The sequence below is a fragment of the Erithacus rubecula genome (genome assembly GCF_903797595.1).
Source record: "Erithacus rubecula genome assembly, chromosome: 3".
NCBI lineage: Eukaryota > Metazoa > Chordata > Aves > Passeriformes > Muscicapidae > Erithacus > Erithacus rubecula.
The window spans coordinates 44,316,870-44,336,097 of record NC_136689.1 but is presented as its reverse complement, the minus strand read 5'-3'; the positions used below and the strand labels follow the sequence as shown (position 1 = coordinate 44,336,097).

General features: G+C 36.7%; 1 protein-coding gene across 1 annotated transcript in view; it reads right to left on the bottom strand.

Moving 5' to 3' along the window:
- LARS2 (leucyl-tRNA synthetase 2, mitochondrial) overlaps positions 1-18,877 on the bottom strand; it is an 81,922-nt gene extending 63,045 nt beyond the window's left edge. The window contains exons 1-5 of the mRNA XM_079302569.1: positions 18,791-18,877; positions 15,992-16,242; positions 14,039-14,167; positions 4,711-4,802; positions 2,837-2,897 (exon numbers count right to left, since the gene is read on the bottom strand). Coding sequence (XP_079158695.1) covers positions 2,837-2,897; positions 4,711-4,802; positions 14,039-14,167; positions 15,992-16,225 — 516 coding nt within the window. The 5' untranslated portion in view covers positions 16,226-16,242; positions 18,791-18,877. The remainder of the gene's footprint in view (positions 1-2,836; positions 2,898-4,710; positions 4,803-14,038; positions 14,168-15,991; positions 16,243-18,790) is intronic.
- Between the last annotated feature and the right edge of the window lie 351 nt (positions 18,878-19,228).

The window sequence follows — 19,228 nt, the reverse complement described above, 5'->3', positions numbered from 1 at the left end:
TGTTTCAGGTAAAAAAAAAAATCTCATAATCATTAATATTTAAAACTATTCTAAGGCAAAGTAGTTACAGAGTTATCTTATGCATTTAATTTAATTTTCCATTGGCATAGATTTTCTGTTTAGGAGAGCAGTTTTAGAGTTTCAGTCTTTGTAACCTGATGAAATAATCTAATTAGCTTTTAATAAAGTCTTATTTATGATATCTTACTAGATAAGTAAGTTCACTGACAGCTACAACACAGAAATACCTGCATATTTTGATTCGTAAGACAGAGAGAACAATGAAAAAAACCCCAAAGAAAAATAAAAGAAAATTTCTGGTATTGCAGGTGCACTGGGATTTGTTCATAATCATTTTATCAAGCGATGAGATTTAACCAGTCTTCATATTCCTGGACACAAATATCTTGTCCACCAGATGTGACTTTGTAAGCAGGCAAAGTCTTTAGGACAGCTATATGCACTAAGTACTCAAAATGGTTTTTTTTCCTTTTTTCCACTTCTCCCTTACCATAGGTAAAATGTAAGTTTTCTTCCCATCATCTGAGTGTACACTCTAAGCTGGCCACAGAGGACAGAGAAAGTTAACATAAAAGGTTCACACTTTAAAAAGGCAATTCACCACACACCAAAATAAGGACCTAAGTAAGGTGAATGGGTTCCCTTCAGCATTATTTGGTAAGCACAATGCAGGAGCACAATAAAAGGGTAGATTTATGCAACACCAATGAAATTAAATTTAAAACAGGCCCTTGTCTTGGTTAATTAGATCAATCCATAACAAATCTGTTTTTCTTGGATTGTTTACAGAAATCACTAATACTAGTGGATCTTTTGCAGTGTCACAATATTTTGTAAGCCACTGATTTAGAGCCATACCAGTATAGAATACTATTAAAAAAATACTCCTTACCTCAAATAGCTCACTTTTAAGAGAAGCACTTGCACAGCACAGTGCTTTTCTGTGCAAAGACACTTGAGCTAGCCCAGGAGCAGTACAGCACAGCTGAGGCAGTAAGATGATCTGCCCAGCCTAATGAGCCCTGCACAGAAGCAGGCTTTATCAGCCTGTAAAACACCCTGCCACAGCTTAGCCCTTCAATTTCCACAGGTTGTTCTTTCACGGCCAGCTCAAACATCTGTGCATTTGGAAGTCACATAATATCTTGGGCATCATGAATTTTTTGCAATTAATAAACATAACTTTTCTTTTGTTACCATTTAGCTTACTCTTACTTCAGTTATTAGGGCATGCTTTACAGGTAAAACAAAACTCATAAGCTAAGAAGTGAAAACTCTAAAATGTATTGTCTTTCATGGAACCTTTTCCAGCTGTTTTAAAATCTTACTTTTCAAAAACACCAACTACATGTCCCTAGAGCATTCTAGTTACACAGCAGTATAAATGGAGTTAGTAATAGAGTATCAAAGCTCTTTCCACAAGTATTCAGAGACTCCTGAAATCCATTAACCAAAACACAGTTTACTAGTAAGTAGGCATTTCTTACTTTACTAGTAAGCTTACTAGTGAAGGTAACTCTCAAATAAGCATAGAGATGACTAATTATTTTTCCCTGTGTACTTATACTTCTTGCCATAGTTTTCAATACTGCCAGTTTTCCATCTGTTCTTCAGGACAGAAGGGCCAAAACAGAAGTTAATACACAAGAGATTAATTTTCTCAATATTCTTGAAATGCAACCTGTTTCATTGAACTCGTATGTGTGTGTACATGTGTATGTTCCATAACACAGTTCCATAACACATTGGATCCACTGTTTTCAAGGATTGCTGCACTATACATACAGACAACCTCTGAGATATCAACAACTTTAAACATTAGATGTCAAGAATGTGTGCAATGAAGTTTCCTCAACAAATCTCTTATTCTCAGTGCAAATTTTTTAGCTACCAAGAAAACTTAAATCTTATTTTAAAGGCTTTACTGAAAAATCCTTTCATATATGAGACATAACAAAATGTTTTTTTAGATGCACGACATACAAATAAACAACTTCACCTCCACGATTAAAGAAAACAGATGGCATGTCTCAGACTGTCAGAAAATGAATGCTTTTCATTTTCGGATCTACAATACTGCCATAAAAATCCAAGATTAACATCTCCATCACTCTATTCAAAATCACATTAAGGTGATAAGCAATAGTTATTGCTGAGAATATAAAGGAAGTGACTGACTCTCATTCACTGGTAAATCCAATAATCTCATAATCGCTTCAAACACTAATTTCTTTTTTAGCTGGAAAATGACATTATCTTATGTCTGATTGTATTTGGTAAGTTTTTTAAGATGAACACCTGATTGTCAATCATTAGTGTTTTACATAAAATTTCTGGTTTCCAAAATGATCTTGATATGAACATCCATGAAAATGCAGGCTTATACTTCAAAATTTGTAATAACATAACCGAGCCATCATTTCAATTTACTATCTTTAAACGCTTGACATATGCATTGAAAACAGCACTCCTCAAAAACCACATACCTTAGCACAAAAGCATTGCTGTTTCATAAATATATGTTTATTGCCTTATTTCTAATACAGAAAATTGATAGTTCAAAGAGACGAAAAAGCAAATACAAAATCAAAATTACTTTAAAGATTCCCCTACACACTGATGTTATCAGATTATATCAGCATGTCATAAATTAGGGAAATCTGATAAAAAGCTAAATATGACAGTTTAACAACTTAAACTGGTCACTTCCAAAGATGCTTGTATTGTCATATGTAAAACAGCGAAATTCCATGGGTCTCAATGCTGCATCATACAATAAAATAAAACAGTATCCATTTTAAAAAGAAAATCTTACCCTTTCCCATGTAAAGGACAGACCTAGTGCATCAAACTGTTTCCTCATGTGCTGAATATTACTGCAAAACAATGATAATAAATTAAAAATTATTAGCTTAAGATATTTCTAATGTGAGCATATAAAAAATCTGGTGCTTATAGAGTTCTGAGAAATCAAAAGCACTAGTTAACTTCTAAACACTATGATCTCACCAGCAGTAAAACCCAGAACTGTCAGAATACTCATATAATAATTTTAAAAGTCCCTAATGTATTCTGGTCCAATTTCCATGGCTATCTATGAGGCAATATATTTTTTTCTCTAGATTTGAATGCAACTTAAAAGTAAATACAGCACTGCAGTTTGAAGGAAGCATTACTCAAGCACCATTTCTTACTACTTTTGATTATCTTTACTGCGATTGAGTCAAAGGGCCCTCTTAAATCTCAATGCAGTAGGGGACACTTCTACTTTCAGCTTAATCCTGCTCTATTCTGGCCATGCTAGCCAGGCTGTATTTTGCTGTGGCTTTGGTGATCGTGTGGCTGTAGAATGACCTGAATCAGCTTACCTATTCAGGTGAAGATATGCCATACAAAAATTCTCAAAAAAAGACCCCAACAGTTTTCTTTCTTCCTTCTGATCAACAGGCTGATCAAACCAAAACTGTGGCCTACAAAACCAGCTAAGCCAGTGCAAAGGAGGTGGTGGAAGCGTGTATCCTGAGAGGTGACAAGGAACTACAAAACTTCTACTATCTATGGCAGCATCACCATAGATAAACATTAATCATCTATGACCTGTCAGATTAGATGCTGCCCTGAACAGATTGTATTATAAATGTAAAGTAAGATACATCAGGATATAAAGTGAAGCTTTAATTTGAAAATGTATTAAATACACTTTACCAAAATACCCACAATTACACAATATTAATTAGTGACTTGGTGGGAATTCATTCACATACTGTAAAATGGATTAAATTTTTTTAGGGACTTCTACCTTTTTCTGCTAAAATACATTCTGTCAGATAAAGTAATATCTATCCTCCCAGAGTGGCTAAGTTGACAGCCCTAAACCCAAGCATTTCATTCTGATCCAGGAAAAACTTGCAGTGCTGAATAATTGAGTATTCCAAGTATTTAATATTACAATACTTTAGTTGGAAGATTATAAAGAATCTTAAAATGGGGCCAGAAACAGGAACAAAACCCAAAGAAACAGTATTATCAAAGAAGGAAATGGATCAAGGTCTATAAAGATACCATAGATGGATTACTGCACCCAGAGTACAACAAACAACTTCACTTAGGAAGACTGGTTTCTAAATAATTTTTAGAAACTGTTTACTTGTATAACTTTTTACTCATTTTAGAAAAATATTAGGAGAACATAACACCCCATTCTGCAGTCCAAAGCCAAAAATGTTCCCAGAAATCAGCAGCAATAATGGCAGCTTAGCACTTTCCAAGATCCAGTCTCAAAAAACCCCAACTATCTCCTCCCTCTCTCACATGGTACAAAAAATTGCTGGTGAATTTCTACAATAATTGCTATAAATTTCTACTGTGTATTCTATACTAAGATTTACTTCACCATAATGAAATTCTGATTTATTTACACCTACTGGTTTGTGTGTTTGGGAAATGCTTCTCTTTTGATATTCTAGCATTTTCCAATTTCAAATCCATTAAGATTAAAACCTTGAAAATCATCCCAATATATTTATCTTTCAAAACAGAGTCATCTGCACAGTCCTATAAAATGTTGTCAAATAACCTTGGTCTCCTGTACCATCTTTCTGCTATGTTAGTTTTGCTCTGTTTTGTTGATCTTTGGGGACCACAGTACAGATATTCACAAAGAAAATGTCATATTTCAATTCATTTCACCTTTGTGTCCAGCTTGCAGGGTGAAGGCCATGTTCAACTGCAGCATTTTCTGCTGGTAAACCAAACGCATCCCATCCCATCGGATTTATTACCTGTCAGCAAAACCAAAAATCCCAGTGTTACGCAACTTTTTGGAATGGCATCAGCAACACAGAGGCCTCTGAATAATGAACAGTGCTTGGAATCCCAGCATTTGCTTTGTCTAAACTGAAATTCTTCCAAACCTGCCAACTATTGCCAGTTTTGAAGTGCACTTGTTACCTACAATGAGATATTAGAGGGAATTTAAAGTATTTAAATTTAATGCAATAAACTCTCATGACTATTTCAATAAAAGGTTGACAATGACATAAAACAACTCTCTGTAAGTTTGTGATAAAAGTCAGCAGTTGATGCTACCACTGCACAGAACCAAATATTCATTCTAAAGTACAAGATGTTAAGTAAAAATAATTGAACCACCAGTTTTACAACTATGACTGAGGTATAGCCTACTATTTTTTTACTTTGTGTTAAAAACCAAAATACAAGAAAAATACCCTACAATAATACTGAATTCATCAGATAAAATTAAGAAGATGAGGAAAAGCAGTTTTAGTCAAATTTTACTGACATATCTTTTGCAAATACAGACTACAGACTGACAAATTGTTATTTCATGACCACAAATAAATAAAGGTGGGGAAAAAAGTTTACTAAAAAATACAATAGATAATCTCTGTTGAAATAGAGATTTATTTTTCCTCTTAACATGCACATTATTTAGAAAAACAATCTAGTAATACTGTAAGTATTCAAAAACCTGTTTAATGATCAAGGAAAGAAAGTCCAGTACTTAAGATGCTGTCATTAAACACATATATATTGGATACCTGATAAAGCCAATTCTATTTCTTAAACTACAAATATGCTGTAAACTCAATAATCATGATTAAAATTACACAAGTTTAACAATAGCAAAACACGACTAACATTTTACAAGTTGTAAGAAATCAAAATTTTCACCCCTTAAAGTATCCATTTATACAAAGAACATGTTTCTTAGTGGCATATAAGCAAACGAGACATAAAAAAAGCAATCTCAACCATGCTAATCTCATAATATATCTCTATCAGAAAAATCTGCTTATTTTGGAAGCATAAGAGCTACTTTTGTCACTGCTTTGAATTATTTTTATTCTTCTTTGCCACCACTTTCCAATCTTTTGACTTAATGTAGTATTTCATAAAAAATATTTTATAGATGTGTTTATAAAGATGCCCTAGGCACCAACGCAGAGAAGAAGCAACAGGATTTAATAGATGTGACTCTTCAGCACTCTCATTTTTGGTACTGATCTAAAACTAAACCTGCTGTCTATCTTTACTCCACTGATGCAGCAACTTAAACCAAAGGTGTTCACTTGTGACCATCTGTGATCGAGCCCAATAAGGGCCCCTGCACTGCACATTTTTGATGTCTAAATCTAACAGAAATTGAAATGCTATTTCGTGTTACAAAGTTTCCCTAACTACCAGGCAAACTATTGTTACTCACACCATAGTACCAGAAATTATGAGTCTTAACTGCCTATTTCCTCGTATACAGAAGGGGGAGTTTACATGGGAAATGTCATCTGGAGCCCAAACCACTTCTCAACATCCCATTGAAGCACACCTCTGCCCAGCCCTTCCCCTCCCTGACCATCAACACACCAGTGAAAACTATTAGTATTAAAGAAAAAAAAAAACCAAACAAAGCTATGCTTTACATAAGCTATAAATATCAACAGAATTTTTATGGACACATTAAAATATGCAGCTCAGTTCTTTTTGACCACTACTATTGCTGACAACCTATCTCTGGACAGATGTGATGAAGAAAACAGATTTTTATTCCATGTCTAGTAGATATTTTCTCTATTTAAATGCCCGAGACTAATGCCCTGCCTTTACATTCCTACAAATGCCTTCTCTTACTACAGGTAGATGCACATTAAGTGAGATAAGAAAAAAATCACTCTTGGTTAATTTTTGTAAAATTTGACTGCTGCTGATCTCCTGGATACAGACAGGCAGCCAAATGCAAGGCACAGTCTCATTTCTCATGCTCCTGAGCAAAAGGATGTGGAAAAAACAACTTCACTACCAGCTACAGACTCCCCAAAAGGGATGACAGATGCACCAGACAATTCATGTGTATCACTGTACCATCAGAGCTGGAAGGAGTAACCTGCACATAGATCTTCCAAATTCTAGCATTTATCAAAAATATCATATTCACTCTTCACATTCAAAAGTTCAATTTAACGACCAATAGCATTCCTCAAGTTAAAGGTCTGAAGAAGTATGCTAATTCAAGTTTCAATCAGAAAATGGAATTTAAAGAGACATTTAAAATATCCTCAAATTAGCCTCCAGGATAGATCTATTTATGTAGTTGCTATAGAGATGAATGTAACATGCACAGTGCTTTAGAAAATGATTTCAAGTTTATTGTCTCTTTTACTTCTCTACCATGAATGCATTTGAAAGGTTTGTGAAATGCATTTGTCTAAACAACAGGTCAGCTCCTTCTGGCTGTAATCTGCAGCAAAAATGCCATAATCTCCACACAGCATTTGACATTACATCTTAACTCTACTTATTCAACATAAAAATTTGAACACAAATGGAAGAAGAGAAGAAAATATGCAAGTAACATGTCAAAAGTTGGCACAAAGGAAAAAGGACAGTTTGACTGTTCAAAACAAATTTAACATAGGAAGAAAAGAATGGAAAGCAGTTTCGAAGACCAAAGAGTTATTCCTTGTAGCTCTTCAATGGGTTTGTCACTGGCTCTAACTAGCAGAAAATGGCTGCTTTCTCTAGCACCACAGATGAGCAGAAGAAAAACAAGTAATCCACTTTCTTGTATGCTGACTTGATTGCTTTCAACAGCAACCTCTAAACCTTATACACCTGAGGGATCTATTCTGCTCACTGCAGTAACCATTCTTCCAAGCATCACTTCTCTATGCAGACAATACTTCCTCTAAGTCTCAAGTAGAAAGAAAAACAAATAATGACAGTATCTTGTTAAGCAGGAGGCTGCATAAGCCTAAGGGTGCCTACACCAGGTAAAAGAAGCAAGCTGCAGTTTCAGCCATTTTACAATGGCAGAAAGCAGTGCAGTCACAAAAGGCAGCTGTTGTTTATCCTCACAATGAAGTGGACAGGTGAACTCCTCATGCTGAAAACTCCCAGGTTAATCTTGAACACACGTGGCATAACTTCAGATCCTTGGAAGTTCATACAATCAGGCAGGACCCAATATGAAACACTTGCATTTTCTACTACTTAACATGGCTTGCATGGGAGCATAGAACATTACAAGGAAATGATTAAATAGTGCATGGGGAACAAAAGTGCTCGGTAACTACCACACAGAGTGGTCTTTTTGGGAACAAATTTAAAACAGCTGCATCTTGAAAAAATTTAGATCTCAAAGACTCTTGCTTGAAGCACTTTTAAGAATCATTTGACAGCATGGTCAAACATCTGTTGTTAGCAATGGCTAGAGCTCTTTGAGCTACTGTGGGACCAAGGGGACGAAGGCACAGAAACTCCCTTGATTCAATGCTGAGATCTCAGCTCTTCCTCTCAGAGCATTTTCTTCAATTCACTGCTGTAACAATCAGCTCATCACACCGACATCAGTAGGTGAGATGTGTGTGATCAGTGTACTATACAACACAGAGCTGACAATGATCTCATAACACTCAGTTCTAAGCCTCCATCAATATAACCAGGACTGGTGATTCAGTGAAATTTTCTTCCAGGACACAAAGAACGTGTTTGCTCTCCTGATGTACGCTCAGTATGTCTCAGAACTATGACCAGGGAGCTGACATGTCCTCTTACACTCAGATGAATGCATTCTAAATTCTAAGAAAGACAGGAGAATCAGAAAGGCCTGCAAATAAATATATTTAATTCAGAGAATGCGCAATAAAATATTACCAGAAATGAAAATTAAGAGGATTGCTGACAAATTAGTCGTTTGAATTGAAACAGTGAAATCTACATTCCTATCCCTACTTAGAGTCCCATGACACATTCGACATGAACTAACCAAAAAAGGCTGACAAAACAGGCAATCCATGATTACATGTTCCAGAAAACTGCCAAAAAACACCTCTAGCTCCATTATGGATCTTGCAATTGTGTAATCACATACACGTGAGACAGCAAGGATTTGCAGCTTGAGAGGGGATAGGAAAGGATGGGTGCTCCTTCCATTGGCTCCCTACAGTGGGCTGAACTTGTTGAATATCTGATGTAAACAGGTATTACAGAACACTTTAAATACAATACTTTCACCTGAGTGAAGCCTAGATTCTCTTTTAACTGTTACAGGCAATAGACACCATTACACAACAGGTAAAAATTACCATCAAACAAACAAACAATTCCCCCAAGCAGATAAGGCACATATTTCAATCTGGAAATAGATTAAAATAAGGAATTTTTGACAATTGTGTACATTCTAAAAAGGAGTATTTGAATCCTTCTCTGCAACATAGTGCTGCATATTAGAGGAAGCACTTTCGAAATAATCAACCCATACAAATTTCTATAAAAATATAAAATGTCCATTTATTTTTATTATCATGAAATAGAAAATATGAGAAGCTATTCAACATTCACATAGTATCACATACATTTTGAGAACAAAGTTGGCTTTTGCCTCCTTAATCTCACACAGTCTTTTCTAACACAATTACATTTAAAACTATATCTCATTTTCTCTTTTTCTTTCAAAATGAAACAGTCAGCTCATTTACACCTTCAGTACAGGTTATAGGAAAACTGAAATAAGACTCAATTTACTCACAATACTTCCAATATTTGCTACTTGATTTATAGCACGTGAAATAACCTGACAAAAGGACACAACAGCTTCACACAAAAAAAGGTGGAGAACAGCAGCTAGTGATGATCAGAAAACAGATCCCTATTGAAATAACTCATCCTACTGATGATTAATTATGGAGTTTTAATTAAGCTTGCCTGTCTGGCTTCAATGCCATTCACTTTTGCAATTTCAAAAATATTAAGATTTACTGCTGAAACAGAAAACAATTAATGAAAATACATCCAATTTAAAAGAAGAGATGTTACAGATTAAAAGAAAATGCTCTTTAAGTCATTTAGGGGTATTGCTGAAATCTCACTGACTATATTCTAATCCAATCCATCCCAATATAAGTACAAATTAAGAAATAATTAGTATAGTGTGATTCTAGCATGCAGGAATTTCACCCTGATTTGACTAAAGAAAGGACTATTCTCAGTTCTGTTCAACTCTCACATGTGACTGCCTTGCTTTGGTACCAGTTTCATTGATAAGATATCACAAGAACTATTGAACTGAATCACTCTGTTTACTGAACACTAAGGGAATTATTCTCAGTCCTCTGAGAGGCACAAATTATCTACTTTGGAATTTATCCGACATGTTGTTATGGGTTGATGGCATGATAAAATAATGGTAAATACTTTTTCTCAGAGCAACAGCAGACTGGAAATCTGCCATAGTGAAAATCACCACTAATATCTCTATCATTTCTACACAGCATTCTCAAATAATGAATAGGAAACCACCTCTTACCAAACTTCTATATTTGAATTCACAACATGCATGTAAATTCATAGAGTAAACACAACCAGAAACTACACATCATAGTTCTGGATTGATTGATTAATAGCTACAAATTTGTAATTTAAAATATATAAATTACTTTTTCATAGCATTTAATAATAAATATATTTGTAATAACATGTAGAACTCTCCATACACAAAAACCCTTTCAATTGCACTTCAAGAAACATGTCACCCTCAATACATTCCACAAAGACCAGTTCAGTGCAGTCATGCTAAATAATCTATATGGCTTACATTTCCCATGCAGAGACCTCAAACTTCATCTTCAGCAATCAAAATGTAAACAAGTTATCTTAAAACAGATGTACTCTACAAATCATTTATCCAGCAACCCAGTCCAAGTGCATGACAGCTTGTTTCCCATGCACTGCCTACAAGTCCTTGAGGAGAGAGTGCTGGAACAAGACCATGCTTCACAATGCTTTCATCTACAGTGTTTTGAAGCAGTATTTCTTTCAGAAACAAGGTGGGAAAAAGAGCAATTGAAACGTATTTTCACACTTAAAATGCTGGTGCAGTACAGGTTTCTGGGGAATATCTGTACAGTTCAGCATGCATTACCTCTCTAGAATATTTTAACTGAAACAAAATCAGACCTTAATTGCATTCCAAAGAAAGTCTAAAAGACCTCTAATTCCTTTGTAAATGTATTCTAGCCTATCCTCACTAAAATATTACAAAATATGGGCCAATTCTTGCCTGTTCAGATTAAATCAATATGTACCTAATTTATTGTTTTCTCACTAAGGCATTCCTTATGAAAAATACCTCCACCTTATTCAACATAAATTGCTCTCTTAATCACATATTCTTGTCAACTACATACACACTATAGAAGTTTCCCCTCACTGTTTATTAAATAGCAAATATACATCACAGTCTGCAGCTTTCCCTGGGAACTGTAAATCTGAATGGTTTTGTCTGTAATTTTCATGGTAACAGCCCAACATTCCTTATTGCCTTGCACATTTTTTTAAATTGGAAAATGAAGGATGCAAGGTTTAAGCAACTTTACCGCTCAAAAATCTTACCCTAACCTTGCATTTAAATGCCTGAAATGGATTCACTTCTACTCAGATTTTTGACTGGAGAAAAATTAGCAGTTCCTAGGTTTTCAAACATGCAATATTAAAGCCAAATTTTGAGAAAGAAAGAGATAATCAATGGAATATCTTCAAAATTATGCATACTAACAGTTTTGTTTCTAGAACATTCTTTCTTTTTATATACCAAAGAATTTCAGTAATTCCTTGAATACAGAGGCATATTTATTTTTATAGGGAATATATCAAATATATAAATACTGATATCATATATCAAGGGATATATGGTTTATAATATATCATTACTATATCTTAAACATCATAATAACTTTTGACAGATTGAACAACCATGAAAAATGGCAGAGAGAACTTTTAGAGCTGATAAATTAATTGCAAAGAAAAAAATCAATTATACAGACTCTAATTTTATGTGATGGAGAAATTAGCATGGGTAATAAGGGAAAAGTTTTTTAAGGTAAATATAAGTTCTAGCAAGTTAATGCACATCAATAACACAATGTCTCTTAATCTGATGTACTCAGAAAATCCTCTGAGACATTTTTAATGTCTCTTAATCATAAATGAAAGTTAAATTCTTTGGCTACCCACCTTTAGTCAAAAATAGATGTTCAAACTGGTTAACATAACAGGAGATGCACGTATTTTTAGAAATCCAGCATGTTCTACAGGCACTTCTTCAAAGTAATTTTTATATGAAATATAAAAATATGCTAAAATGCAAGATGTAAAGACTTGAAAAATCTGGAAAAGTTTTTCTGGAAAAAAATAGGCAAACGTGGAAATAAAAACTTGCTTGCATGGTGGCTCCTGCCATTTCATTGGAATTATTTTACCTTTTTACTTTTCTCCAAATATTTCTATTAAAGGTGCTTACTTACCTTGTATTCAAAAGTTTACAACTAGAGCATGCTACTGCATCTAGATAATTATTTTCACTTTATTTTCACAAATACAAGAAGAAGCAAATTTTCATCTTTCTGAACAGCAATTTACTGGCTACCTTTGCTACTATTGATAAGAGATGGCTACATCCTGAAATGACATTTCATCAACAGTCTTAACATCAAGCAAGAATCAAGCACCCCTTCAAATGCCTCATTACCTCATTTTTTTTAGTGACATGCAAGTTCTGGTCATTCAGAGGAGTCAGGAAATGTAAATGTTATAACAGACACTAGGGATTTTTTCTCGTTTAAAATCTAAGGCAGTTATTTCTTTTTCCTGCAATTTTAAAAGCCTAAGAATGTATGTCTGTAAAGCAACAGCAAGTATTCAGTGCATGGTATGTTCATCACTGGCATAAAACACATAGTATTTGGAAAGACAGCACACTGAATAATGCAGTGACAATACCTATCAGAGTCTCACGGACGGTGATAAATCCAGGAAATGCTTCTTGCACTTAGTAACACTAAGTTCTAACACACTAGAACTATCAATTCTTTCTCAATTCCCCCTTGTTTGTACTCTTTTCAGGTTGAGACCTATATTCTTGAGCTGTTCCTTCTATCTTGTACATTAGAGAGACTCCTTCCTGTCATCCTAGATCCTTGCTATGCTATTTTACTCTTTGTGTTCCCTTCTCTTTCCATATTCCTCCTTCCTACTGTTTTCCCAGATTCTTCATATTTTCCCTCTACCAAATGTCTTTCCTCTGTAATATGGCTGTCACTCAGGCCACAGTTCTCCCACACCTTCCTTACATCCTTCAAATTTCACCTTGCCAGCCTTTACTGCAGAATGCCAGCCAGGATCCGACTGCAGACTGAAGGGACAAAGCTCTCAGCTACCCCCTCAACCTAACAGAGACAGAAGGGAGCAAGGGAGAAATTATGGCAGGCATGGGGCAAATCGGGTAACAGAGAAATGTGGAAGGAAAAATGGGATTGCTCATTGCAGATGTAGCAAGGAAGTTAAGCTTAGCCTACCTTGTAGGCCTGCACCTTCAGAAGACATTTCTTATGTATGAGCAAGGCTGAAATGGGCAAGCCAATGGGTCAGATGCTATAGAACAGAAACTTTCAGCTACACATACATGATGCAAAATGTGACATAATCCTGTTCATCTGACTTGCAGAAGTCACAAAAAGAAGAGGTTTCTCTCCTGGCTGGCACAGAGGCTGTCCTGTCCCTCTGTGTGTGACAAAGGGCATGAACTGGTTCTCAGGAGCAGAAGAGGCAAAAGCAGTTGTTTCTGTGGTCTGTTTTCTCTTGCCAGAGAACCCCTGGTCCCACCCAGATGGCAGGAGGGTTGTCAGTCTCCTCTCACAGAAACTGTGTGGCCCACAGGTCTCAGTGACACAGTGCCACCCATCAGCAGATTCAGGCACCTCATACAGTATCAACTGTTATCATCTGATGTAGCTTCTAACCAACTCTTACCAACTGTGAGTTCTGAATGCCACTGGCTTTAATTAGTTTCAAATTTCAATATTCAGAGCTTCATGGGTCATTATCTACACATCTGCAGCACCTATTTCACTTTCATGGATTTTAGAAAATGCTAATTTCCTGATTAATTATGATTTTAAAATACAAAAAACCCCACACAGTCCTACTACCACTGATCTATTCTTACCTGCATCCCTCTCATTTTCTGGAACCGAGCTACTGCATCACTGATGGTGTAGACACGAACATGGCCCATGTGAAGCTTCCCAGAAGGATATGGGAACATGGAAAGCACATAAAATTTTGGTCTTGATTTCTAGAAAGAAATTTTTAGAAACTAGTAACTACATGAGTTAGCATTTCATTTGAATAAATACACGTGCACATTATAAATACTACACAACACCATGAAGAGGAACACAGTTCTGCTGGAACTGATCCAAGTGAGCACTGACAAAGTTCATTGGATCAAATTCTTGGGGCTGTAAATGGAGATGCTTTACTAGACTTTGCTCCCATCTCATCAACACTTCTATGGCACTTGAATGCTATAAAAATTAATTCACTTTTACTCAAAAAACCTATATTGACCTAACTAACTGAAGCTTAACAAAGCACCATTGCCACTGTAGCATCTGCAACTGATTATCTATGTGTTCCTAGTCTGCCCCAACAGAAACAGGAAAACATAGCAGATTAAATTGTTCTCACAGCACTTTAAATAATTAATGTTTTACTTTGTATCTACAACAAACACAGAGCTCACTCCTGGCCAGTTGCTTTTTGTCAGCTGAACTGCAGTAACTCCCAGAGTGACTACATAATTTGCAATTGCATGAACATCTGCTAAAGGGAAACTCTTCAACTTCAATATGCATGATCAGATCCAAACACATCTTGCAAGCAATATTTTGCATAATGAAAGAAACTAAAATGTTCATTTACTAAGGGTTAATTAAAATGACAAAAGTTAAAAAGAAATCACAAATCCTCTCTCACATCAATTATTCCTAATACATGTTGATTATCATTGAATTCATAACTGATACATTGGTAGTATAAAGTATCACTGATACTTGCTTAATTCTTACATTATTTTTCTTACATTAATAGTAAAAAATTACAGGCATCTTTCAGCTTTTACTGCTCTGCATTAAACTATTAGTATTTGTCAAATAATATTTATCATTTTTGTTCAATCACATCAAAATCAGAAATAATCTGAGTACGTTATTGCAGCAATACACATTATTTGCCTCTTAATATGAGATATTAAATCTACTTCAACTGTAAGGATAAAAAAATATCATTAAAACACAATTCAGAACTTAGCATATGTATGCTATATATGATTCCTATGTATATATGTATATCAAATACACAAGTCTAAATTAATGCTTTGCCTGCTGCAGGTATACGTGCACACCATTTCATCTGTTTTCTTCCCCAGAAAAAGCAAGTTCTTTTCTCTCTTCAGCATTTTGACAGAATTTTTTTTTGTCAGAGGAAAGGCACATTTTAAGGGAGATGAACAAAAGAACATAAAGGGCCACAAAAGTTTTTTTTATCTACTGTGACAGAATAAGTGTGAAGGCAAAAAGAATCAGAGACTGAGATACCATTGTTTTAAAGATATTTTATTGCATGGGAAATTTTTGTTTTTCTTCAAGTCACTCACTATTTCTATGAGACTGTAAACCAGAAAATATTAAAAAATCCTTTTCCCTTAACACAGATTTTAGTGAGTCACAGGGTGTAGTGCAATAGATTTGTCATAACATTGGGAACAGAACCTTGAAAAAATTGTTTATGAAAGTTATGAACAGATGTTTCGCTTAATACTTTAAATAATTAATTGCCAAATATTGTATAATATGCAAAGAAAGAATTGATTAAACACTTCCCAAAATTACAAATTTACACTTTGCCTATCACTGTATTTTTCCTCAGGATTTTTTATTATTTTTGTTTATTTACTTCATTAACATTTTTTAATAATCTACGTGAAAGTATTTTCCCCTGAAATGCAATGCACATCTAATCATTATAAGCCACCTGTACTAAGAAAGTTTCACTTAATTTCACTCAAAGAAAATAAAAATATCAAACATGTAATCCCCAAATTTCTCATAATGCTTACATCAGTCTCTGAAATTCTGCAGAATTGATCCTTGATTCTTGGGAACCACCAATTTTCAACTCGTTTTCTTGTCTCCAGCCCATATTTTTTTTCCCATTTCCCCGTCTCACTGAAAATAGTTCTCACACAAGCAGGAACCAGTCTTCTCTGCCACTTAATTAATCCCAGGAAGCCATTTAGTTGTTTCTTCAAACACGAGGAACAAAGGCCAACTCTTTGATAAGCCGACTGCATTCTTAAGGTTATGGTATCTGAAAAGACAAAAATATGTATTTCATGCCACAATACATAACAAGAACTCAATTATTATTATGATTCTACTGAAAATTGGTAGCTATGAAACTATTTTAACTTGACTTGGAGTACTCAGCTGCTTTCCATAGACCTTGCATTTTATTTCTGTGTCTGAATTATAAAAGTATTTTTTAGTCAAGAGATCTAACTGTGGCCTTTGCACAGAACAAAACTCTTGTGCCCAATATCTTATCTAATAACAAAAAATTCTGGCAGTCTCCTATAAAGGCATAATCAGTTAATTGAAGGTTCCAGAAGCTCCACCGCCTGAATAGAAGATGGCTAACATGGTGTTAGTAAAAATTCAGAATGAAACAGAGAGAAGAGGAAGTTGGATGAAATTATACTGTAAAAATACTGAATTTGTCATCACTGAAAAGAAGTGGGGGAGGATGACTATAATTAGTAGATTTCAACCAGATATTCTAATCCAACTATTTTGCAAGGGCTTTCTTTTTCAGTTAAAAATCCAGTTAACTCCTCAAATGCTTTCAAGAGTCTTCTAAAGCTACTCAGATGGGAGAAAGATCAAATATTTTCCACATTTGGGATCAGTCTCAACAAGATATTTGCTGATTTTACTTCCTACAGTACAAAATACAGCATTAAAGGAACCTCATCTCTGAGATTTTCTTCTCATCTTGACTGCCTTTTCTTTTTCTAATGGCATTTTTACATCAGTATTTCCTATCCTCTACAATTGGTTTTGGTGTCCTGGTGTTGTTTTTTGGCTTTGTTTTCTTTTAAATTAAGTCCAATACACTTGTACCAAACTAGCTATTTCAGTCAGTTCAGGATTTTCCTCGCAGAATTACATCAGTAAATCTCAGTGTAGAGAAACTCAGTATAAGAAAAGATTTTATTTATGCATTTCCTTTAAGGTAGAAACATTATCAGTAGAAATAATTGCTATAGCACCTAAATTAGATCCTCAGCAAGCTAGTGGGAGTTATGCTTCCTTTAACATTCACCATATATGCATACACAAACCCTCGCTGCCTGTCTCATTACCTATCTATAGAATTGCTCCTTTTCTCTCTTACTTATCAAGCAGGGTTTTATAAACAATTTTTCATTTATGTCACACCGTTGCTTTGAATTTCTTATTGCTACCCTCCATAATCTTGCTCATTTGTAATAAAAACAAATCCAGGACTGTACTCAGGATTCCCAGTGCCGGTGCACGAGTCATTCAGAAGACTCCAACCTCTTCCCCTCCATAACATCACACTCATTTCAAAATCAGCATTTCAGTACTCTAAAGATTTTTGGTTATTTTTACTAGTTATTTCCTTATTACTTATGTATTACTTATACTGACCTATTTTGCAACAGAAAGGAGTGCTTCCCTATGCAAGCCGATTTTAGTATTGCTGATTTACAATGTAAGTATGCTTCACTGAAGGGAGACTAGTGGATGAGAAGATACAGTCTCAAGCAGCACAGGGGGAGGTTTATGTGGGACATCAGGAAGAACTTCTCCCCAGAATGGGGTGATTAGTTATTGGAATGGGCTGCCCAGGCCATTCCTGGAGGTGTTTAAGGAAAGAACAGATGTGGCACTCAGTGCCATTGTGTGGTTGACAAGGTGGTGTTCAGCCATCTCGATCTCAGAGGTCTTTTCCAACCTGCAGTGTCCCAGGTACTGTCATGCACAAGATGCAATAGTCAGGTAGCCATGTGTTGGGCCAAGCTATGCTGCATGGCACAGAGGATAATCAAATCCAAAATACACGTCACTAAGCTGTTTTTCCTTTCCAGGCTTGTGTGCATAGGACTAGGACAAGCAGAGTGCCCTGCCCTGCCCCAGTTAAGGGCACTCCAGCTCAGCGCTGTGTGGGTCTTCCACGGAGCAGATTATGAGCCTAAAACTATCTTATCCAAGCAGATGTGCCAAGCAAGGAAGAAGGGGCTGATCTGACAGGGAAATAAATCCTAGAACGTCCTCAGCTACACGGGACCCACAAGGACCATCGACTTCAACTCCTGGCGCTGCACAGGATGCTCCAAGAGTCACACCATGTGCCCAGGAGCATTGTCCAGGCACTTCCTGAACTCTGTCATGCTTGGTGCCGTGACCACTTCCCTGGGGAGCCTGTTCCAGCGCCCGACCACCCTCTGGGTAAAGAACCCTTTCCTAATACCCAATCTAAACCTCCTCCAACACAGAAAACGTTTGGAAAGACGCAGTAAGCACGCAGGAGGCTGAATTAAGGTCCTGGAAATTGCTTGACGAGGCCCAGCACATTTCACTCAGCCCCGGGGCAAGGAGGGGGTGTCCCGCCGCTGGAGAAGCACGCACGGGGAGCAGGCGGCTCCATAGGCGGGACTGAGCGAGCGGGGGAGCTGTGACGGAGGGAGGCTGGAGGAGCGGGGCACTCCGGAGGCAGAGGGCTTTGGGCAAGGAGCCGAAAGAAGCGGGCTTCGGGAAGCCGCGGGCAGCGGGACTAGCGCGGCCTCAGCAAGCGGGGGCCGTGAGGCGGGGCCGGGCGGGGGGAGCGTTACCTGCGCGCGCCCTCCCTCAGCTCCCCCGGCGGGCCGCGGGCGCCGCCATCTTGGCGGGTGGGTGTCGGAGCGAGGCACCGCCTCCGCCCTTGGCACCGCCCGGCGGGGCGGGAGTTCCGCTCTGGGAGGGAGCGGGAAGAGCTTCCCCCTCTCCCGAATGCGACGTGAAGGGTAGAGCCGTAGTAAATAATAATAATAAAAAAAAATTAATCGGGGTTGAGCTCTGTATAAGATGCACAGAGCCTGTTCAGTCTTGAGGAGAGACGGGCCCTCATTCATGTCTATAAATGTCTAAAGCGGGGGTGCCAGGCCCTTCTCGGCGGTGCCAAGCAGTAGGACATGAGACAACTGATGTAGGCAGCTGCTGATGCACAGAAAATTCCAGCGGAACATGAGGAAGAGCTTCTTTGCTGTGCACTGGCCGTGCACTGGAACAGA